This window comes from Lissotriton helveticus, chromosome 4_1 (genome assembly GCF_964261635.1).
Source record: "Lissotriton helveticus chromosome 4_1, aLisHel1.1, whole genome shotgun sequence".
Lineage (NCBI taxonomy): Eukaryota > Metazoa > Chordata > Amphibia > Caudata > Salamandridae > Lissotriton > Lissotriton helveticus.
The window spans coordinates 2038784754-2038808823 of NC_136063.1; the positions used below are offsets into that span (position 1 = coordinate 2038784754).

Genomic DNA, 24070 nt, shown 5'->3' on the forward strand with positions numbered 1-24070 from the left:
CTGATGATGCAAAATGACACAAGAAAGGTTATATTTCAAAAACCCTTTGTTATTTAAAACCTATGTGATGTTCTCCTGACTTGATAAATGGCTATAAGGTAGGGCTTTGTAAACGTCACCAGAACTCCATAAAGTTTCATATATTTTGGGGATTTCCATACATAAAGTGTGTTACTCTGCATCAATTCTTGTATAATCTGTAATACATCTGCCCAAAACATGAGCCTGCTCATTCTGGCAATGCTGTGACATGTAACGGCAGGCAGCCACTGATGCCTGTAGCGCTTACCTCACCGGTTACCTAAACAGCTCGCCCAGCAGTCAGGTGGGTCTGAATGCTTACGTTCTCAGCCCAGCCTGGCGTACAAAACAGGAGTGAAGCCATCACCACCTTTTGTTGCTGAACCGCCAGCGGTTTTATAACCTGTCGCGCGCGGCTCCCCGCTGGCCAATGAGGAGCGCCGCCGCTGGTCACGTGGACGTGTTTTATGTAACTCTTCTACAAGCGACGGTTATTTAGAAGCCCGGTGGGATGCTGCTCGGCAAAGAGCTCGGGTGGCCGCGCGATAGGAGAACAGGCGATCCCCCGCACCTCCGACGATGAGTCAGGAAGACGGCCAGCTCATGCTGGAGTTCGCCGCCGAGGCTTTCCAAGCGGGCAACTTCGAGTTGGCGGCCGAGATCTACGAGTGCCAATGGAGGGAGCGCGGAGACGCAGCCGGCTGGGACTGGGAGCTGCTGCTGCGCACGGCCGATGCCCTTTGCGGGGCGGGCAGGGTATCAGAGGCCTTGACCCTGTACCAGAGGGCGGCGGCGTGTGGGGAGGTGGGAGCCGGCCGCCTGGAGGCGGTGGTGCGGGCCCTGGCTGAGAGCGTACGGAGCCGTGAGGGCGTGTGTGGGGAGCGACTGGAGGGCGCCTCCGAGTTCCTCTGCCCGCACTGCGGGGGCTTCTTATGCGACCCGGTGTCCCTGCCCTGCGGGCACACTTTTTGCCGATGCTGCCTCGAGAAGGACCCCGCTATGGTGGAGATCGACCCCACGAGATGTGGCCCCTCCACAGCTGCGCACGACCTATCCGTGAGTCACACTGTCAATTGTCAACCTGGCGATGGGGGGCACACCCCCGCGGAAGAGCTAGCCAATGATGATATGGACTGCGAGGGGAGTCACGCCCCCGCGGGGCAGGAGAGCGCTGGAGGGCCCCTGGCCAAGGACTCTGAAGAGGGAGCTCCCCCAAATTCTCATCAGACTGTGTGTCCTCTCTGCGGGGAGCCCGTGAACCCGAACACTGTCCGCGCCTACCGCACCAATGTAATCCTCACCCATCTGCTGACCAAGTGGTACCCCTCTCGGGTGAAGGCCCAGCATCTCAGGCACGAAGGAAACGCTCTCTATAAGCGGAAGGAGTTGGCAGCAGCCCTACGAAAGTACGACGAGGCCCTGTGTTTAGGTAAATGCTGGGGACATTTATACTAGATGTCGCAGTTCAATGGCGCTTTTACAGGCGTTACCCGTTATATATGAGATGACCATGGTCAAAGTAGGGTGATGGTGCTAGGCAGCAATAACCTCCATTTCACATTGGAGTTGTTCGAGTCGGGCCGAAAATACATTGAGCTTCCCTGAAGCATCCACGAAATGTGGGAGGTGTTCCTAAATAAGAGGGATGTCCAATGTTTGTGCACGAATTCAGAATCCACTACGGAAGGACTACTCAAGATTACAATTTAGAATAATTGCATGCAAAGTGATTCGATGTGGGTGTTGTGAAAATAAGGCATTAGTAGAGGTATGTTGGACGTCTCAGTTCTATACCACTCAGCAAGTGCTTAACAGTAAGATTATACGAGCTGGGCCGTAGTATTTCTCACAGAGGTGGCACAAGTTTTCACATATTGAGCGTGCAATAAATGCAATAGTTTCTTGTCAGTACAATAGCAAAAGAAAACCCGTACTACTGATGTGAACTTGAAATCATCCAGTAATCAATTCAATTGCCGTATTTTACAGGTTACTGAAAGGTCATTTTCTCACATCCCCTGTGACAAAGAAATATGTGAAATAGTTACAATTATTGCGAGTAAGAGGGCTGTAAATATATTTTGGGGGAGGTAAATCTGACATTCACTTATTTGGCCTATGACTGGTAGAAATCTATGTTCTACTTTGGCAAGAATGGATGTGCTTGTTGGTTGAACGTTTCCTACTATACTGATAACATTTGACTGCTCCCTTTCCTACCCTCTTTTTCCATACACACATTTTCCGTTTCACGCCTCTCTTTATGCATCCGACATCACCGCGGGTGCGCACAAAGTACCATATACGGGCACAAAAGTAAGACCCAGGTTAAGAGAGAGGACTATTTTGACACATTTATGTCCTCATCTTATAAATGTGAATTTTTTTTCTAGCGTGGCATATTTTTCTCGCTCTGTCCTTTGGGTTATGTGGTGGGGACATGAATATACACTGGGAAAGAAAAGTGGGTTCCCGTTTCAATGTGAACATATTGTTCATAAACCTTCCCAGTTGTTTCCCGACCCAATTTGCTCAAGGGCGCTTAGTACCCGAAAGAATCGAGTTAGCGCGCAAGCTGGCTGTGAATATAACACACAAAGCACATATTTTCTGGCCCGCTTTTCTTGCATTTAAGTGCGTACACCTAGAGATGTGTGTGCGTTCCCTAAAAGTACTGACTTCAAGAACATGGTAAGCATAAACTTGGACTCCTAAAGAGATCTTTCTGTGTGAAGCTGCCCTGCGCCTGCTGTCCGGTCAGATCCCAGGGTCGAGTGTCCCTGTCCAGGGATGCTCCATGCTCCGCACAGTACTTCCAGAGCCTAGGTGATGTGTGGTGGTGTGTCAACTAACGACGGTGGCTCTAAAAATAGATGTGATAACCGAGAGGGACAATAGGAGCTCGCAGTGATAACTTTTCAGTGAAAGGTGAAACTAGGTCAGCAGCCCAGTTGCGTAAGCAGCTGCTCTGGATTCCCTGCCCGCGTGTGAACTGGTTGTGTAACTCGCATGCTAACAAAGACATCACATGGGCAAGGCTCAGGAAACTGCCGAATTTTAATGACTTCTGCTGTTCTTGTCGAGCAGTCGTCATTTCCATGGAATGACTACAGAATAGTACTATGTATCAGGGCCCAAAGTAAAATTGTTATATTTATAGTAGGCTGCGGAAATCATTACGTTGCCCACTTCTCTCTTGAAAACACAGGCACTGCTTGCTGCTTAAGAGCGCTGAATATCACCTACGAGGCCATTTCCACGGATAATGGGAAGACCGGGTACTTCGTGGGTTAACGATCGGGTGTGAAACAAGGCAGGGTCAAGCTGTAAACTCGACTTCTCAAGATCACCGAATGGTGGATCCTGATAACAAACTTTCTCCCTGTGCTTCTGTACTTTTGTTTGCACGAATTAATGGGACTTAACAATAGGATGCTTTATGAAATAATGGACGTTTACATGGTCAGTTTAAACCCTCCTATTGATTCAGTATGTGTGCTCACGACCCAACTTCTGCACCGTATGATACTTATTGTATAGTAAGCCGCAGCAGTACATTGTTTTGGATTACTAAAAAGCCTTTTGATTTCGTAAACTTTGAACGTTAACTGGTAAGGATGCCTAGTAATTCATTAGAATTGTTTATATTGAAGCTCTTAAGCCGTAGTGTACGAGCTATGACTGTCAGCTGAAAAGGCACATTGTATTTTCTAGAGATTATATGTTTAGAGGAAATTACGCTATTTGCTGCTCTTAGTATTGTAAAAGCAAACTTTCTCCTTTTCATGTTTTCTATTTATTACAGCAAAATATGACCACGTGCTCCACAGCAACCGTTCTCAGATCAATATGAGTCTGAAGTGTATTGAAGCTGCATTGCATGATGCTGAAACTGTGTGCAGAATCCAGCCATTGTGGTTAAAGGTGAGCCCATGAAGAAGGCAAAGGTTGTGTTCATGCCATCACTTGCCACCTTCATTATTCTCTGCGCCTTTGCACTTTTCATTTTATGACCTGTTTTTACCCCTTCCTCCACATTTTTGTTATTAGAAATAAGTTGTGTCCAACCTTTAAACTATTCTGTGTGGAATGTGTTTAGTAGATTTTGAATTTGGCAAACTAGAATGAAAATAAGGGACTTGGAATCTTTGTCTAGAGATGACTCCATGCCAGACTGTGACTCTAAATATTTGTTGATGTCCGTGCTTACTTTGTTGAATGTACTTTAAACCGTTTGGGAATGCCCTCATTATTTGGTAATTTTGGTCACCGCGTTTTTCAATATGGTTCAAATCATGAGTCGTGATCACATGTTGTTTTGGGAGTATCCCAATTTTATAGTAATTAGTCAGCAAGTAGGTCAGTTCTTTTCTACAAAGTAAATGCAATATATAATTTTCTGTTTCTAAGGGTTTCTTAATCATTTGGTAGACAGATATGCTATAACATTTGTTGCGTGCTACTAATTAATGAAAGAGGGACCACACCAAAGGCTACCTTTAATCACCAATAAATTCAGTGCTTGGGGATCTCCTGTACTAAGCATTAAAACACTGTATACACATAGTAACTTTAAGACTTAAGAAAATTCTGCAAGTAGTCACAAATGTGTGACTGTTTTGAAAGCAATAATTTGCTCTCATTGTAAAAGTAATGGACAGAACATTAATTGCAATTCCAGCTTAATATCTGTGCTGAACCAAAAAAACTATAGCATGTTTTAAAAGGCTTTTGGATCCACGTATTTCCTCTTTTCCACTGCTGAAAACTCCATCTAGTGGAATGTACATTTATATTGTGTACTATTATTTTTAGGGTCATCTGAGAAAAGGCCATGCATTAGCCAAACTTGGGAAGACTGAAGAAGCTCTAAGAGAGTATTTGTTTTGCCTTGCCTTAGACATGAGTAACAAGACTGCTAAAATGGAGGCCCAGAAGGTGAGTTTTCACTGTCCCTTTTTGTAGTGAAAAAGTTAAAGAAATTGATACTAACTCCTAGCATTTTGTTATTTAGTCTGTTTATGAGGATTTATTAGCCCAGGGCTCTCAGTAGGCAGTTGGAACATACACTGATAATACGAATTTTGATATTTATATGTGTAAGTCTACCAACCAGCTTTAAACACTGTCTGGGCACCTCTGTTGCAGGCTATCTTTATTCAAAGTGTATGATAAGAAATATCCTCGCATGTTCAATCACTTTTGAAATAAATGTGTATCTAGAAGAAAGTTAATACATAGACGATTAAATGATATAACGAAAGCAAAACATAGGGAAAATATCAAACTTACAGACAAAAACCCTAATATGCTATTGTTTAATATTGGATCTAGAATTCCAACATGCAAGTGTTGGTCGTGCAAAAGTATATGACTTTGAATAATACAACACAGTATTTGAGCTAGACATCTTTGTTCAGCAGTCTTATTGTAGGATAATTGACCATGAGTATTCTGGATTTGCTGATTAGCTGCTCATGGGTTGTTACAAAACATTCAGGAAATAGTTCTAATCTAGCAAGAGTGAAGTCAACCTTTATTGCTACTCTGCCTTTGTCTCCTTGATGTACTTTTCAGACTGGAGCTAATAGTGCAGGCCTGGATACTTTCTGATTGTGTCAAAGTCTTTTTTGAATTCAGGGCTGTTTTTTTTGTTTTGGGTTGCCGGTTCGTTGTGGTTGGATTTGTTGGGGCCACACAGACCACAGGCTTCAGCAATGTTTAAAAGTATGTTTTCTTTACTGTTATCTGCTGTCCTACTCTGCCATGGTTCCCCTGTTGCGTTTCTTCTGTTTACGGTGTAAATAAAAACATTTGTATATAGCTGTTCCATGTTTCTGTTATTGTATGAAAAGTCGTTTAACACTGAAAAGGAATTAACTTTTTTAAAATACCTTTGTACCTCCCTTTTTACCAGTTTAAAATCTGTCCAAAGCACTGTTTTATGATGAAGAGAATGTGATTCAGGGGTAAAGCATAATTGATACTTTGCTAGGTTGTTTTTTTGTGTTAGATGCTGTATCCCCCATATAACACTAATAATGTAAGAAACTAGGGGTCTCATGTATGAAACTCTTTTGCAATGAAAAAGCCTGGAAACTGCAAAATAACAAGCTTTGCCACCACAAATTACTATTTTGTTATATACAGAACCCCTCATTAAGAGTCAGAAAAGTCTGTCTGACTTGTATAAGGGGATTAGTGACCAGATACAAATCGTAAATATGAAGGGGCATGAATTAGGCGTTCTATTTGGGAGTTGTAGTGGAATTTATACATTCTTTGTGATAATTAGGCAGCACCAGGGAAAGCGGTGGGCAAGCAGTCATCTAGTGTCCCACTCCCACACCTCCCCGCCTTCCTCTTGATGTGTTGCCAAATGGAAAACATTTTTTTTAAATGAAAAGCAAACAAAAAAATTGCACCTATCCTTTTAATGTACATGGGCTGCTTTTATTTTATTTTTTGAAGATGTTTCTTGAATGTAAGAGGAAATGCAAGGATGGTTGGTGGCATGCTGACCCTTGGATGCCACCATCCCTACAATTACAACCATTCATAGGAAGTCACAAATTTGAACCTGCCTCAATCAATACTCACTAGACATGTCTTTTTATGACCTCCCTGCAATTGTACAATTTGAAATGCAAGCTATTATTACCTAGGTCTCTTCGCTATCTTTATGGCCATTTACAAACCAGTCAGTGTGCAAACTGTACACACTGGTTTGCAAATGAGTTTTGTACATTGAACCCCTAGTTTGCTAGCTGAGAGGCTTCACGTTTGCAAATACCAAGATTTAAGAAGGAACTTATCCTTGTGGTATTAACAGCGATAGGCGAAGGAATTGATTGCACTGATGGTGTGCTTCATGGCATGCCTTAATATTGATTAATGAAGCAGCATTGATGCGTCAAGTCGACATTTTCAGCGTCTTTGAACATATGTTTGCTTCTATTGTGACAAAAAATGACAAAAACGTGCAATTATATGCTAGAACCAAGTAAATGTGGTTTCCTTTTTTCTTTACAACAGCTCCTTCTAAACTTATTTTCACTCCTGTCCGGAACGTCTGAAGGACAGATACCAGATATCCTGCAGGTGTTGTCACATCATTCGAGGTTAAAAGGAAATATTCTGAATTCATGGTCTCTGGGTGGTGCCAGCAATTACCCACATAGTTCGTTAAAGGTAAATCACAGCTTGTTAGCCATTTTCTATTTTTTTGCTGTTTTTGTCGTCGGTTAAAATGAATGGGGGCGGGGGAGGCTTAAAGGAAAATAGGTGTTGTATATTGTCTGTGACAAAGAGCAAATATTTGTCAGGCAGAATCCTCATTGGGTAGCACTAATCTGTTATGATATTTGAATTCTTAACAGGAATGAGGATGTGCGTGTTATATTGTTGTCCATTTATCTGCTATTTATTTTGTCGTGGGGAAATATTTCCGCTTTTCTAAAACGAGGATCACTTTATTCTCTTCTCTACTTTGATCAAGAGAGCTCCATTATTCTCTTATTACAGAACTGTGGCTATTTTATTTTTGGCAGAACATCATTTAGCGCCATGTCATCAAGTTCCTAACACTATAGTAGACGGATTTTGTAGCGGTCTTCCATTTAGTATTTTGACAATGATAGCCAACATAAGCTAGGGGGTTACGCATGCAAACAAATTATGAAAATAATGAAAACCCTAGCAAGAACTTGCATTACATTATCTCTGATTCAGTAGATATTATACACATTACTTGTCAGAATGTATGTTTTATTTGTGGTTGTATTTTGATACAATTATTTCTCCAGTCTTCATACTCAGAGTAACTCGCATGTTAGGTGTGAGAAGCATAACATTAAGGATGAGACTTTCTTACTCTATAGCTAAAACTTTGGGTGTTAGGCTAACATGCCTTTTAGATTATTGAGCGATCTGCCTTACTTTCTTACCCTATGCAGTTTATACTTGTGTGTTTTATAAATCTGTTTCCTTTTTTTAACTGATGCGTTCAGAGGCAGTATCGCCTATTGTTGCCGATTTGCATTGTATCAGTTGGTCCAATGGATAGTAGAATGTTGCATTTCTTATTTATAACCTTGTGATAGGAGGACTCAGTGTTTGATGCATTATTTAGAGACCATACAGTCGCAGTGTCTCTGTATCCAAAGTACCATCTCCTAAAGATAACATGTTTATTTCATCTAGGTGATCATGGAGCAGAAAAGGGATTCGAAAATCCAAGAAGATCCAGTACCTACCAGTTGTGATCTAATGAAGTCTGTACCCAAGGAAAATAAGATGAGCTTTCTGGACGTTGAAAACAAGCAGTCTTTTCTACTGGAGTCTGCGAGTCACAACGTCTTAAAAAGGAAACACTGTTCCTATAATACAAATGACACAAGGAGCTTAGAAATACCCAGCAAGCATCTGAGAAAAGGTAACTGTGATATGCATGGTGCATTCTCGGTACTTACCTCATCCTTTCTCCCTCATTATCTTGCACCCAGCCGGTCATCTGACATTGTTTTCCTCGTCTCCCCGTCCGTGTCTCCTTCCCTCCCCCTCCTTCTTCTCCCTCTGTGTTTCTTTGACTCAAACTGATGTAACTATGTAACCGATAACTCGCTGATTCAAATGATATAACTATGTATCCTGTAACTCACTGATACTCATGTAAAGCGCTCTGGTACCTCCGGGTCTAGCCAGCGCTATATAAAACTTTGCAAATAAAATAAATAAATATATTTTATGTATTTACCAGAAGAATGGCATTTGAATGCAAATTTTTAGCACGTCCCAAGATGATGTAGATCTGAAAGATAGTAAGCATTTGAAAGCTACAAATTGACTAACATGGCGTTCATATATGTACAGTTAAGAGACTGCAGCCTTGTTTAAATGCCAATTGGAAAATATTGCTTTGTTGGGCCTATTCAAATATTGTTATTGGAACGGTTTGTCAATTTTGCATTTTAGACGTACCTGGTACTCAAAGCTCCGAGACAGAACAACCCATGCCAGCAGAATGTATTGACCCAGCCGACCTGGACTGTTCATTGTGCATGAGGTATCAATATCTGCCTGCTGAGCGCCCTGACCTGTATTTTACACTTGGCACAGTTGATTTCCTTGTTTGTTAATTATGGATTCGAGACTAGTTTTTCTTTACAACCATTACTCAATGAATATGGTGTAAAACTAATTCAGCAAATATGCACTGTAATGTTTGAAATAATTGTGCAACAGTTAATTGTGTACAGGAAGGCGCAGATTACTGAGCATTTTGATTCAATTTCTTTTACCGATATGTAGGGTCGCATTTTCTCATTATTATTATTGTGATCGTTTTTTCAGTCCTACAAGTATATAGATCATCACCTCTCAGTTAAACTGCTTTGACCATTCGATAGTCTTACGTCAAAGGTCAGAGTTCAGAAGTGATTTACTGCAAAATTTAGAGTTCTGACAGGTTACGTTGCCATCATTCCCAACACTGTGGGCCTTGCATAATGGATGTGATTGGAAAGCTGTGAAATATAAAGATACCTTCACAATATTTAATCCATATAGTTCAGTCTCCTTGCTGTCTTTGCCGATATCAGTTTGCTGCACGCCTTCTAATTTCTCCACTATTGCCTCCATTATACATGAAACAAGGTGTACATAGTTTTCCACCTTACAATTATTGGTGGGTATAATCTCTACACCACCTACCATGGTATTACCTGTAGCATGCCTCGGTGTAAACAATGTAGGGTCAAATTGGCATATTAGTCGATTGTGGTCACTTTCTAGCCATTGGTCTAGGACCATATTCACCCAAGCTACATTAGCATAAAAAAGTAAAACATAGTTGCTAATGATTGGCCTTTTGCCTGAATTAAGCTTTTATCTGCTGGAGAATCTGATTGAATCAGTATATTTAAAGAACATAGGTCACAAGCAAACATACATCATACATAGGAAGCACTTTCATGCCTGCTGTTTTTTTATGCCAATGTCAAAAGCAAAAGGGGGAGAGTAGAGGTAGGCTAGAGTAGGGACCTGTCCTCCACGGCACTATATAAATAATCAAGAGAGGCACCCTCTAAAGGGGGATTCTTTACAATATCTTGCAGGAGATACGAAAAGAAAAGGTTTTATTTTTCATAAAACCCTCACCCACCCAGGTTGCCGCTTGGTGGCATGCTTCATCATTGGGTCGATCCCTGTCCTCTGCGGACAGTGCAATGCTGCTACCAACGAATACGCGGGAGCACTGAATTGTTAAATATAAGGGGGTCTCTATGCACCTAACCACATATAATAAATTTAAAGGGTGCGTTGTTGTTGCAGAAATGAAAAAAAAATACAAAATTTGTGGTCCAAAAACAAATGTATTCCCTACTTCAAAGAAGGTACGTTAAAATCCGGGGACATGTGTGAAAAACCTTAGGCGTCAGTACCTATTGTTTCCCTTTATGGTCAATTAGTTTCATGCCTCTCCCCAAGGCATTTCGTCAAGACCTAGAAGGAAAAATGATGTTCCCACTCCAAGTGTCACAATTAACACAATTATTAAGAAGAAAATGGTCAAAATAAATATACAGCACCTAATTGGCCTGTGTTAAATATCAAAAAGAATTATAATGTGACCATCATTGGGCCCCATGAGTCCATCGTTGAGTATGAGGGACGCCTGTAGTCAAACCTCCGTCAAGGCTACTCCCTCTGTGTAAAACCTGACTGTGCTCGACCGTGGTTCAACCTTGTTCGAACTTCGGAGACATGGTTGGGTACGGTCAGGGTTTACAGAGAGGGAGTAGCCTTGACGGAGTAGCCATCTTAAACACTTAGTTATGCTATGGCTAGAGGATGGCAAAGGTATTCTGCCTATAGCAGTAGTCCCTCTTGATATGGAACAAGCAGACATGTTTAGAGAACAGCCATATTTGATATTGTCTTGCTATCAACATTACCCAGTTTTCAATCACAATTAACTTAGTAGCACAGGAGGCCATTCTTGAAGCGGCAACATTTTACGTGTACAATTGCAACCATTTTGTACAAGTTCATGTGTTGGAAACTGAATTAAGTATGCAGATTATATGAACTATGATTATAGTGTTGATGAATTTGATATAAACACATATTCAAGTGCCAATAAACAAAATGTCTTAATGGAAAAGGGTGCAGTGTAAAATAATTAAATTGTCTTTTATAAGTACCTTATCTTTGATTAATGCAATTTGTATTTTATTGATACATCTGCAAGCAAGGCTAGACAATAGCCTAACATTCTTTCTGTTGCAAGATATTGTTGTCTTCTGTTTTTTGCTTCAGGCTGTTTTATGAACCAGTCACTACACCCTGTGGACACACCTTCTGCCTCAAATGCCTTGAACGATGCCTAGATCACAACTCAGCATGTCCACTCTGCAAAGAGGACCTTTCTAAGGTATGGCCAAGCGAAACTGAAGTTGCCATTGGACCAAACCTTCAGGTTCAAATGAAACCACCAGTTTTCATTATTAAAGTGTGCATCTAGATCGTTTGTATTAAGAGTACCTTACTTCCAGCTTGTTACCCCAACTAGCTATCTGGTGACTTTTCCGCTATGGTGAACATAGAATTGTGTAAAATCCATATTACTGCTCTAGCTCTTTTTCCAAGTACAAAAACAGTAGATTGGGTGCAATGCTATGGTTTGTCATACAAGAAGGAATATTTATAAACGCCTGTGATGAGATACATTTAGCAAGTATTTCAAGAAAAGCTAAAGGAGCTTTTTGGTGTTGCGTTATTTATGCATGATCTTAAACAGTAAGATGTGAAAATTGGCTTGCAGTATGTCTAGCTTATTCTTGAGCTCAATGATTTGGGTATTTTTTAAAGTACAGTCACCTGTTTACTCTGGAAGTAGTTTAAATATGAATGTAACTGATTACAATAATACTCCCTCACATTTGAGCATTTTTCACAAATTGAATAATTTTTTTCTGCATCGTAGGCATCTTTATTATTAGTCATAAACCTTAAAATAATTGTCCACTGCGATCCATATTAATATATTTATCCATAAATTCATAAATGGGTTGTGGATGACCATTTAATGTACAGCACCTTGAGAAAACTGGAACTTATTACATGCAAGATTTTTTCAAATATGTAGACTGACTAACTTGAAAAAACTTATCTCAAGACGTCATTACAGTATCTAAACACTTTTTGAAACTTTGTGGGATAGGCTTACATTGATGGAACCTAGTGAATAGTTTTCTGTCCCTTAAAGACTGCACGTGCTCTCACAACCCATTATGCTTTTCACTGGCAGTTGCCTCACAGAGCTGGTTCTTTTTTTCAGCTCTTATGAGGAGGATCCCAGAACACACTCGAGGTTCAACACCTCTGTTCTGTAATATTTCACTCCGAATTTGTGTATTTTCAGTTTCACTCTGTACATTTACTAACTAACTACGTAGCAAACATGTTTTTTTATTTTTATTTAGCAGACTTTTTTTCTGTCACAATGTCTTCCTTATTTGAAAAATGCCCCTACTGTGAGAAATAAGGCAGGTACTGACCTGCATAAGGTGTGCGTGCTAAGCCTGCCATATTCACATGCAATCAAAGTAATTTGTACAGAGGACGGCTACCCCAGCAGAGGCATCCCGGCTCTCAAAAGGAAGGCACAAGGACTGGATTGGGCGCCCATATCTACATTTGATTAAAGAGCCAGCTTGTTTAATCTTTCCTGAAGCAGTGTTTGGACTCTGCCATGCAAAGATGAATAGGCAAGCAGTTCCAAATCCTGTCCGTTAGTACCAAGAAAGACCTGCTTCCTCGTCGAACTTTGGCAAACATTGGTATGCACAAGAGTCGCAGGTGATTAGATTTCAAGGATCTCTGAGCTTATTTCTCAGGTATCTAGACCTTTGCCCCTAATGGCTCCGAATGCAAATGTCGGGGCTTTGAACTCAACCCTCTTAGCAACCGAAAGCCAATGAAGCTGCTTCAAATGGGGTCTGGGGAAGACCCAGATATAAGCTGGAAGCGTAATCCAAGCACAATGTCACAATCGCATGCAACACGGTCTTTGGCAGGAGGTGCAATAGTTTCCTGACTGATCTTAACTACATAAAGCAGGAAGATGAGATCTGCTGTACAAAGATCAGAGCGGAATTGGCCGGGTTTTGTGGCGGACTCAATTCAGTCGGCCACCAGAGACTAGATGGAAGGGGGTGCCATCTGATTGAAGATTAGCACCTTCGTTTTGTCCGTGCTCAATTTCAAGAAATTGGTATCCATTTGACAATGCCCTTTAAACACTCTTTGAGGTAGAGAAAGGCAGCTTCTGAATGTTCTCTATCGAAACCACAAGTTGTGTGTCATCTGCATACGAAACAACCTTCACACCCCAGGTCTAAATTAGGGTGGCCAAAGGGGCCAAGCAATGGTTGAAAAGCAGTGGATTGCGGGCAGAGCCCTGTGGCATCCCACAAGCCACAGGTTTAGTCGAAGACGAGAATGGGAAAATGAAGACTGTGAGTTTGATCTTCTAAAAAAGATTGTATCCATGACATCACAGTACTCTGAAAGCCAATATGGCATAATCTATTCAACAAGGTAGAATGTGGTACCGTGTCTAATGCTGCTGATAGGTCGAGATTCACTACTATAGCAGAGGCACAGCCATCCAGAGCCTCTCTGACAGTCTCAGATACTTCCAGTAGAGCAGTCTCCATACTGAAGCCTGCACGGAAGCCAGATTGGGTTTTGTGAAGCAAATCATTAGCTTCAACAAAGGTAGACAATTGGGGATGAGCCAGTTTTTCTAATATCTTTGCAGGTAACAATGAAATAGGCCTAAAATAGCTTTGCACCCCAAGGTCCACATTAGGTTTTCTCTACCAATGGCAATAGGCACTCCTGTTACCATAACCTTGAAAAAAGGTCTGATTTCAAAGAAGCATTCCTAATCCTATTAAGGATAGGATTTACAATAATGGCAGCCAGTCTAAGAAATTGAGGAGGACAGGGGTCCTCTGGGGAGACAGAGTTGCATTTGAATAACTCGTCAAGCGAGTCTTTATCAGGAATAGTGCAAAAATCCGATAAAGCAGGTACTGGACTGTCAGACGGTGTCAGAGGTCTTTCTGAGCAGATTTCGGGTGGGTACATGGAGTATAGTTTTTTAAAATCTTCTCATCGAAGAAATCAGATAGGCTAGTACAAAGGGCCGGGGACACATGAAAAGCACTTCCAGTCACTTCCGGTGTTGCAAAAGATTTAACAATATTACAAATTTCACTGGATGAGATAACAGCATTCTTGATGCGAAACGAGAAATACTCTCTCATCGTATGCTGCATAAGTTTGTGAAATTTTTAAAGGACCGCCTTATAGACGTGTTCTGCAACAGGGTCATAGGACCTTTTCCAGCACCGCTCCAGCTTCTTACAGAGGCTTTTCTCTGCTCTAAGGTTAGCAGAAACCCCGGGAGCAGATGGTTTAGATCTATTGTGTTTCACTGTTTGTAGAGAAGCAAGCAGGTCCAGCACCTTAGAGATCCATAAATTGAAAAGGATCTAATCACTGTCGAGATTGTTTGTAAAGGATGGCAAAGTAGGTTGACGAGAGGGGACATAGGACTCTTTGTAAGATTTTGTCAATTCCTCCTCCTTTCAGGTGCTGTATTTATCTCTGGTTTATTGCCCACACCATAAAAGGTGACCGGGACAAGACAAAGATCCGCCCATAACAGGCACAAAGGGACATCAGTTTGAAGGCCGGGAATATTGGGAAAAAAGGGGTCCAGTATATGGCCAGTTTTATGGGTATGGGTGGGGAGTAACTGTGTCAGATTAATGCATTCCAAGGTATAAATCAGCTGAGAGGCCTGGGAGCAGTTCGACTCATCAACATGCGTGTTAAAATCTCCCAAAACCGTGAAGTTAGCATATTGTAAGGTTAGTTGGGCGATGACATCACATAATTCTGGGAGGCCGCTGTTCGTGTAATCCAGGGGTTTATATATCATCAAACCGGCTAAAGAAAAAGAGGGGGTACGTTTGGTACAAAAAATAAGGTCCTTAATATTCCCGATTTGACCCAGCCTAGATGATGAAACTTCTCATGTCTTCCTAAGAATAATAGCTACACCTCCTCCTACCCCATCCCCACCTCGGTTTGCACACAGGAGCTGAAAACCAAGGGGAAAGGCCAAGGAGAGATCATGATTAGAGTCGCCATTCATCCGGGTTTACATGAGAAACATAAGATCCCAAGTATTATCTGATAGGGTAGAGTCATATGTCAGCAGAGTGAGTAGGAAGGGACCTGAAATTAGTACGGCAGACTTACTCAGTGAAAGGACATGAGTTTTGCAAAAACATTTCGAAAAAAAGCTTGAAGGATTGTAACAGTGTCATGCTGAGGCAGGTTGGAAGACATAAGGAAGAACAAAGAAAGAAGAAAGCCGAAAAGCCCTCCAACCATGTAACCTCTGCTCAAAATGAGCCAGTACCTCATGAAGACCCTCATAGAGGGAGAGCTAAAGAGAAGATCTCGAGCAAAGGGGAAAGGAGGCATTATCACCATTCTCGTTGTCATCCTGCTTGACGTCGATGGGCTCAACGTCAAAGGATAGGGCCCTGACAGGCTCACTGTCCAAGGCTGGCTCAACGATGCTCACCAGCACACCTAGAGATCATCTAAACCTACAACGTCAAGGAACACCTGACCAACAGTGACTTATTCACCTTCATCGCCAAAGTCAGTTATTCAGCAACGCCATCACAGTCTACTACAAAGTGCATGGCGCCCCTCCATTTGCCATCAATACAGTCCATCAGATCAATGTTGCCACAGCCCTCCCGATGCTGGGCTTTCTGTAACTCTCCCCCCACCCCCCACATTATGATGCCAAGATTGAGGCCTACGTTCTCCATGTCATCATTGTCTCTGTCACCAAGGAAGAGACTGAGACTGTCTTCTGAGTATCCAGCATCTGCACCATTGGGCCCTCCATGCTTCACCATCCCTGTAAAGGCTCTTTTAAAGTACACCTGAAGCCATTAAACCTGCCTTTACCTTAAATTATTTCATGTCTAATGTCCCCGTCAGAAAGATTCCTATGGCACCCAGAGAACCATCACCTGCAGGATCTCCCCAGCGTGAGCCAGCCTCTCCTCAAGGGAGAAAGAACTTTTTGCGCACCCCTGAGTGGTGCAGAAGACACAGATCTCCTGTATTTTCCTGATAGTCACAATTTGATGGTGGTGATGCTCATACATCTTACAGTCCATTGTCTCCTGCAGCTTCACAAGTGTCACCGGTGGGTGACATCACCACCTTCCAAGACATATTCATTAGGGGTACTGTTTAATTGAATATCCCAGTAGAAGCACCACAAGCTGCAGAAGTCATCATAATGGAGGTGCTAGAAACTGAGGTTTCACCAAGACCTCTCTTGCCTCTAGCTCCAGGGCTTCTTGAGATCATAGGAGAAGTTCCTAACTCCAGCTGCTGTATTTACGGAAACTCTATGACGTCTTAAATAATAAAAGCTACAGCAAAGTGACTTAGGATTCTTCAAATAGGATAGAAAACATCAGTAAACTGATGACATGCCTCAGCTTCAGAGATCACTCATCCATCAGAAAGGGCGAGCAAGCGCATAGATGCTACAGGAAAGAAAGATGTACAGCACAGCATTACCGCATTGTAAAAACACCAGTATGACAGCTTTCCTGGGAAGGTAGAGCAGAGAGCTATAGGAGGAACTGAAGTCTTTTACATAGAACCTCCCTTGACATATACAGGGGCATAATAAAATAATGGTAAAAGAGGGCACGTTCCATTTGTGCTGCAATGGGCTCAGCTGTCCTGGCAAAAACAGATTATTGCCATGGAGTCTCTCTTCGAAGAGCATCTAAGATCATCATGGCTAATGCTGACACGCGCAAACTAAGGATCTCAAACCTGCCTTTCTAAGGGTCCATCTTATTTGGTCAGCATACCGAAGACAAAGTGGTGAAAATGAGGCAGGGGCCGACAGGTAGTAGGGCCTGAGGAGAAAGAGTCTTCTCAAGCCTCAATACAAGTCTAAGGAGCATTAACATTACTGTTGAAGGATTTAGTCCTCTTGCTGGCCTTATCAGCAGCAACAATACCATCAGCAAGGGCAGAGTTATCACTACAAACGGCAATCGACCAAGGCCAAGTTAGCACCCTCAATGCCTTCTAATTCACTGGGATAGCATTACTTTGGTAACTTTCAGTGATGACCTCACATACACACACACACACACACATAAGGAATCAAACATCTGATCCTTGGAGTCCTTTGTCCTGGGTACGAGGGAGGAGACCCACTCCTTCAGGGCGCCTCTCAGCAAGCAAGCAAGTCCTCTCCTGATCTTCTGCAGGTCCAGAAATTGTTCTGAAGAGGGTGCCACATTTATGGGTGACACCAGTTAGTGAGTGGGAGTGACTCTTGGCTACTCCCTAACCCACATGACAATAGCTCCCAGGGGCAACCCAACCCACATTTCAGCAGTTCCTGTTTGCCCTACTGCAAACAATCACCACAGTGCACCTAAAAAATTCAAGATGGAGAGACCCTTTCTCACTTGTGCAAAGTCTGTGTGCCCACCCAGAGTTGTTGCCTCCATGATCACTCAAAATAGTTCTTGCTGTAGCCCTGTGATCATTTTCAAAATCCATGTCCATGGTAGCCTCTCACCCACAACACTCAAGGAAATTTGTCTATCCATATCTAGAAGACAGGCTACAGTCCATTGGGGTGAAGCAAGGCATCAGGACATCACTATTGCTTTGCAAACTAGGCCTCCAGGTCACTCATCTGAAATCAGTACTTGCACCTTTTCAAATTCTATCCTAGTTAAGGGGAACCATAGACACAGTAAAAGCAAAAATAATCTCTTCGCAGGAGAGCAGTTCAACAGCTCCGCAGATTCCGTCCCTTCTCGGTTCTGTAGCTTCCTGCATTACCTTGGTCCAGAATGTAAAACTGCATAACAGACCCTTGCAGTAGTGACTAGATAATTAGTGGTTGCATAGACATGACAACTGGGACACCAAGCTCTAGCTAGTGATTACAGCATAGCGCTCCCTCTCGTGGTGCAAAATAGGCGATTTTGAATAAGTTTCACTTCAACAAGAAACGCAGTTGCAGACGATTGTCACAGATGCATCTCTTATGGGATTGGAAGCTTATCTAGTAAAACTGTCCGTACCAGGTGATTGATCAGAGAAGGAGAGCTTTTATCAACTACTTGAAGTTGAGAACTGTGCTTTTAGCTCTCAAGGCTTTTCTTCTGTCTCTGATGATGAAAATCATTCTCATTCAGACAGAAAATATAACGACCAGGCGCTACCTAACAAGAAAGGAGGCCCAAGATCGAGACCATTATTGCTGGCGGCGCAGAAGATTTGACAGTGGGCAGTAACCAGAAGTCCCACATTAAAGGCAGTGCACATCCACAGCATGCAGAATTGACAGGTAGACTTTCTGAGCCACTTCAACGAAGAAAGTCCCAAGTCGGTTTTGGACGGTGATCTTAAAAGAGTTAGCAACTCCATTACCAGATCGTTTCACATTAGCTTAAAACTGAAAATTCCAAGACTTTGCACCCAGAGTTCCAGAGCCAGACGCTTTGGGCAATACCCTTTTAGATGAGTTGGAGCAGGACATTATTGCTTGCCTTTCCTTAAGTCTCACTGATTCCATCTGCACCTTTGAAGTGCCACTGTCTCGAATGACAGTGATACGCATAGCCTCAGCCTAGCTTCAACAGCAATGGTACCCAGATTTATTGCAGATTCCTATCATACACACACGCAGTTGCCATGGAGACCAAACATACTGACCAGGCCGCGGGCAGTTTCAACATCTGGATTTGATGTCACTGAATTTGGCAGTCTGGCTCCTGAAATCAGACAGGCAATATGATCATTTAAATCTGGCCCCTACATATACATGGTCATTCTAAGGAAGGCAAAGCAACCATCCACAAGGACCTGCTGTCCGCTTAAATTGAAATGATTCCACATATGGTGCCAGAACAAGGCCCATAACCCAATTACCTGTCACAAGGAAGTCATCGTTCCATACCTCTTGCAGTTGGCACAATCCAAACTACAGTTTTCATATATGAAAATACACCTTGCTTGAAATACGGCCATTTGAAATACTCCAAACCAAGCGTCCTTCAAAATGTCTGTGACCAAAGACTGTTTAGAAGGTGTTCCTCTAAATAGAATTCCTTCTCCTCCAGTGGAACTCAATCTAATCTTATCTAAATGAATAGGCCCTCCGTTTGAGACTATTCACAAGGTTACCTTACAGCATATTTCCTGGAAAACAAATTTATAGTAGCAATAACATCTGCACATATCATTAGCAAAATCCAAGCTCTGTCTCCTGTGGAACTTTACACAGTATTTTACTCAGAGTGGTAATGAAAACATCCCCATCTTTTCTCGCCAAGGATGTGTCAGAATCCCACATTAATCAGTCCATTACCGTGCCTTGTTTCCTAATTCACTCATGACCGCAGAATGTTCCCTTCACTCTTTAGATGCAAGAAGGCTAATGCAACACTAAGACACTTAGTAAAACCAGACAGTTATTTATTAACTATGCGCATATTCAGCAGGATCTAGCTACATCCAAACAATCTACTGGTTAGTGGTTTGTGTCCTGCATATTCATATGTTACCGATTAGCTTGTAAATCTCTTTGAAAAAAAACAAGGGCCCATTCCACTACGTGAAAAGTAGCTGCCACAGAACAGCTTAGAAATGTTCCACTCACAGACATGTGCAGAACATTCACCCGGAGACTATTGCGTCGTAAGATGGCGACGTGAGCGGATGCTTCTCCAGCTCGGCTCCGCCACGAGCGCCAAATATCCTGCCTTCTAGCTGCCGAAAAACCTGCCAGTGGCCTGTGAAATTTTTGTGGGACATGATCCGGGAGCCCAACAAACATTCAGTGCCCTCCGGAGAAAACCGCAGTTTCAGGGACGCGAGACAGTGCGGCTGAGACCCGGGTTGTGGCCCTTCCCCCATCGGATCTCGGCTATGGACATGACCGGCCGAGGGCACCGGACTAGCGGTGAGCGGCCCCCTCCGTCCTCACATCAAGCCCGCCGGATCGTGGGTGCAATGGTAGCATGACGAAGCGGGCGCGGCCGAGGGCCCCGCTGCCGCGTAGACTCCGCATAGGTCCTCCTGCGTTACTCCGGAGTCCGTGACTGGGAGGTACTTTAGACATTTGCAGCAGCTGCACACCATCCCTCTGTATACAAAACACCCCTCTCAGAGATATGACCCCTTAGCAACCACCACCAGGGTATTTCTCCTATGCCACCACCAGCGATCTCCACCTCCGCCCTCTGAGAGCTCTGAGACCCCAGTTCCTGTTGGAGGCAAGGAGGCTTTAATGGCAGCTGACCTCTGTCCGGGTAGCTACATCACTATGTGACCCTTGAGCTGGGGGAGAGCAGGAGGATGAAGCGGGAGTTCCCCAGCAACACCGTGACCGGTGCTCCCGATGGAACTTTGACGATGCCCCCTGGGCGGAAACCTAACTGTCTGTACTTACCTCGGTGCCCGAGTAACCTTGACCGATGCCCGGTGGAGCTGTGATCTATGCAGCTAAAGAGGAGTTTGGCTTTGGTTCATCTCTCGTCCATCACCTACCCAGTCGGACATCGGAGATTGTTTTCCTCGCCTCCCCTCTGTGTTTCCTACCTGCTTCCCTTACCCCTGTTCACCATTCCTCCCCTACCTTTTCCCTCTGCATAAGACATGTGTAAGCGCTAATAACTCACATTATTGTGTAATTAATGTTTTTTTTTCTCCTATGTCTATACTTGGCTATGTAACCTGTAACTCGCTATGTAACTATGTAACCGGTAACTTGTTGATCCTCATGTAAAGCGCTCTGATACCTCTGGATCTAGCCAGCGCTATATAAAACTTAGCAAATAAATAAAATAAATTAATAAATACTTTCACTAGGCGTTACTGCCAAGAGAGGGATGATTTCCAGTTCTCTACTCTAATCTAGCATTTATGACAATCAATAAAGATTTTACTATGCAGAATAAATGATTACCTATTTATAATCCTGGTTCTGAAACATGGGAATATTATTAAAGTTGTAAAAGGCTTTAACTTCTCCCTTGGTTCGACTAGGCCATTCGAAACAGTAACTGCTTCATAGTTTATCATATGCTCTTTAGCGTACCTCAGAAAGAACTATCTCTTTGATGCAGCTGCCAGTACAAAGTAATGTGAGTAGTGGAAGCTCCAGGAGTCTTGAAGGCTATTTACCACCCCTCTTCAATGTAAGCCTGTCAGCCTGAACTTTTCCCTCAGTGTTAGACAAGTACTCACAATTTTGCACTGTTGGTGCTGCAGTGAAGTCTCAAGGCTGAGTTTTTGGGAATTTGTCGATCTAAAGTTCAGAAAAATCTTGTCTTTGCTGGTAATGTGTGGGCAAATGTATTGATACGAAGTATCACGTTCGCAGCGGCAAATTATTCTGTAATTTATTACTTCAGTGAAGATTCATATGATGCAGAACCAGGAGTATAAGTAAATAACCATTTTTATTGAGTATACATAACCTATAGTGAGAACATTTAAATACACAAAGGGTTATTCTGAGTTCCTCATTGTGTCACCAGATCTTTCTTTAAAAAAAAAATAATTTTAAGTGTTATATGAGGGTTTTGCTTTCTTGTTCCAGTACCTCGCATTGAGAAAATACTGTAAAACTGAATTGATGGAAGAGCTGATTGCCAAATACTTGCCAGATGAGCTCTTTGAAAGACGAAAGGTTTATGAAGAGGAAGTTGCAGAGCTTTCAAAGTAAGTAAGCTACAAATTCAGATTGGTCTTTTTAAAACTGTGATATAATATACATGGTTTGTGGAGGGACTGACAACTTGTTAATCAAAATACTTCACATTTCTGTAACATGCATTCATGCTGTGAATGGTGGTAGGAGGCTGCTAGGCCTTTTCTGGGAGTGCTATTAAAGAACCTAGTTAGCTAGGTGTAATAACTAGTCGTACATGAAAGCAATTTAGCAAATTAAATGTGTTACTGAAAAGCGTATTGCAGAATACACCATTGCCCTATTGTAATGTACGTGCTGTAAAATATTTTCTATTTAAAATGTATTTTGGGTGCACATTCAGTGTGTAAGCAAGAAGTTGGGCACTGAGTGAAAATGTCTACGGTTTAGTGTAAGCATATTAGGGATGAGATGAAGGTAATAATATATTGGTAAATGGTACCAAATTATACTAGAAGATTTCCCTGAGTGCAAAAATAAATGCGGATACAATGGCTTTGTAAACGTGTCACAGTATTCCCCCCAATGTCATCAGTGCTCGGAACGTGAATAGCAAAGAATTTCGTACTTCGCAGTTTTATTCATCAGTATGGTCTCCTAAGTACGGCATTTATTGCTTCTTTCATCTTTGAAACATGGAATGCATGGGGGTGTTCACAAAGCCATTTATGAGTATGTGGAGCATTATACCTCTGGTATTATTTCACATGCATTTAAATGCCTTTGCAAATTGACCCCAAAACATATACAATGTGAATATTTGGGAAATATGAATCTACAATTAGTATAAAGAGAGATAACTTTGCCCTCTATGAACTTTTACAAGTATGGAGTTTGAACATTTTTGGCTCGCCTTACAAAGGTATTGATGAGTACACAAATTAGTACTTCTATAGTACTACTTCACATAGTTATAAATGTTACATTATACCTGGCCCTTGAAAATCGGGCCTGTTTCAGTGTATGTAGTACAATCATCCCAGCTCTTATCAGCTACCAAAGTGTCTAATTTATCTATGTTGACTTAGACTCCATTTAGCATTTCTCCATGGTAGGATCCGTGCTGAAATTCACCAACTCTGAATATCGCTGCGTCCCTGTGGGCTTCCAGAATCATTCATACAAGATAAATCTCTCTAAATACAAATCTCGCCAATCCTTCAACAATTTGTATACCTATGAAATGAGACACTTTTTTATTTTTCTGTACACATAGGTGCCTTTCTAATAAGCATTCTCGACTGCAATATGCCAAATTAATCTGAAAAATATTATTTGTTTATTTTTACATTTTTAAAGAAAAATACTGCAGTTTCACTTTTTTGAGAAAGAGAAAATTAAAGAAAATAGCTGCATTTACACAGAGAGCCCATAACTAATGTCAGAAGAGAAACTGCACACTGCGTTTCATACTGCAGCTTGTCCTAGGTATTCTACGAGCCAGAACTCGAGGCAGTGGGGTTTCAGTATATCTTACTGCACTTCAAGTCAGGATCCTTGAACACAAGCATCTTCACAATTTTGATTAAAATGATTGTTTTAATAAATGTGGGCATGATTTAGAGTCTGGCAGAATGGTACCAAAAAAGCAGCAGTTACGTTGCATAAGGACACATTCATAGCTTTTGGACATTATTTTCTTCAGTTTTGAGACTCCCAGGCTTTTGACAGGTGCCTTTGCGTTTGTAAAATACCCACAGTGTGCGAGAAAGAAACAAGTGAAAGATCCATACATGCTTTCTTTGTAGGTCCACAACCATGGTGACACCAGTAGATTATGTTATTACTTTTCAGGAGCTTTTAGCTAGAGGAAGTACAAAGCTAGGCATAGCTTTTGAAACTGTGCAAGGTATCTCTTCCATAATATTTGAAACCGTACACCACGTATGTCAGTTGATGCTCCTTGTTCCAGGAATTCTGCAGCCAGTCATGAATATTTTTGAAACCCCAGCAACTCATTAATCCACCACTCATCATCGTCTTTTCAAAATATACAGGGACCCTTAGCATGAACCATCTTTAGTTAGAAGTTATCATCTTCCAGATTCAATTATTCTATTGACAGCTAAGAAAAGATTCTAGCATATGATCTCAACACAGTACTCCCAGAAAAAGAAAAATTAAACTGGATGCAGTGGGGAAGAATGGTTTTGGAACATCTCTGATACATTAAGAGCA

General features: G+C 42.1%; 1 protein-coding gene across 1 annotated transcript in view; it reads left to right on the forward strand.

Annotated features, from left to right (window-relative positions):
- The first annotated feature begins 492 nt into the window (after positions 1 to 492).
- LONRF3 (LON peptidase N-terminal domain and ring finger 3) overlaps positions 493 to 24070 on the forward strand; it is a 44335-nt gene continuing 20757 nt past the window's right edge. Inside the window, exons 1-8 of the mRNA XM_078688676.1 lie at positions 493 to 1450; positions 3827 to 3945; positions 4837 to 4959; positions 7057 to 7212; positions 8224 to 8455; positions 8995 to 9085; positions 11341 to 11455; positions 21782 to 21903. Coding sequence (XP_078544802.1) covers positions 601 to 1450; positions 3827 to 3945; positions 4837 to 4959; positions 7057 to 7212; positions 8224 to 8455; positions 8995 to 9085; positions 11341 to 11455; positions 21782 to 21903 — 1808 coding nt within the window. The 5' untranslated portion in view covers positions 493 to 600. The remainder of the gene's footprint in view (positions 1451 to 3826; positions 3946 to 4836; positions 4960 to 7056; positions 7213 to 8223; positions 8456 to 8994; positions 9086 to 11340; positions 11456 to 21781; positions 21904 to 24070) is intronic.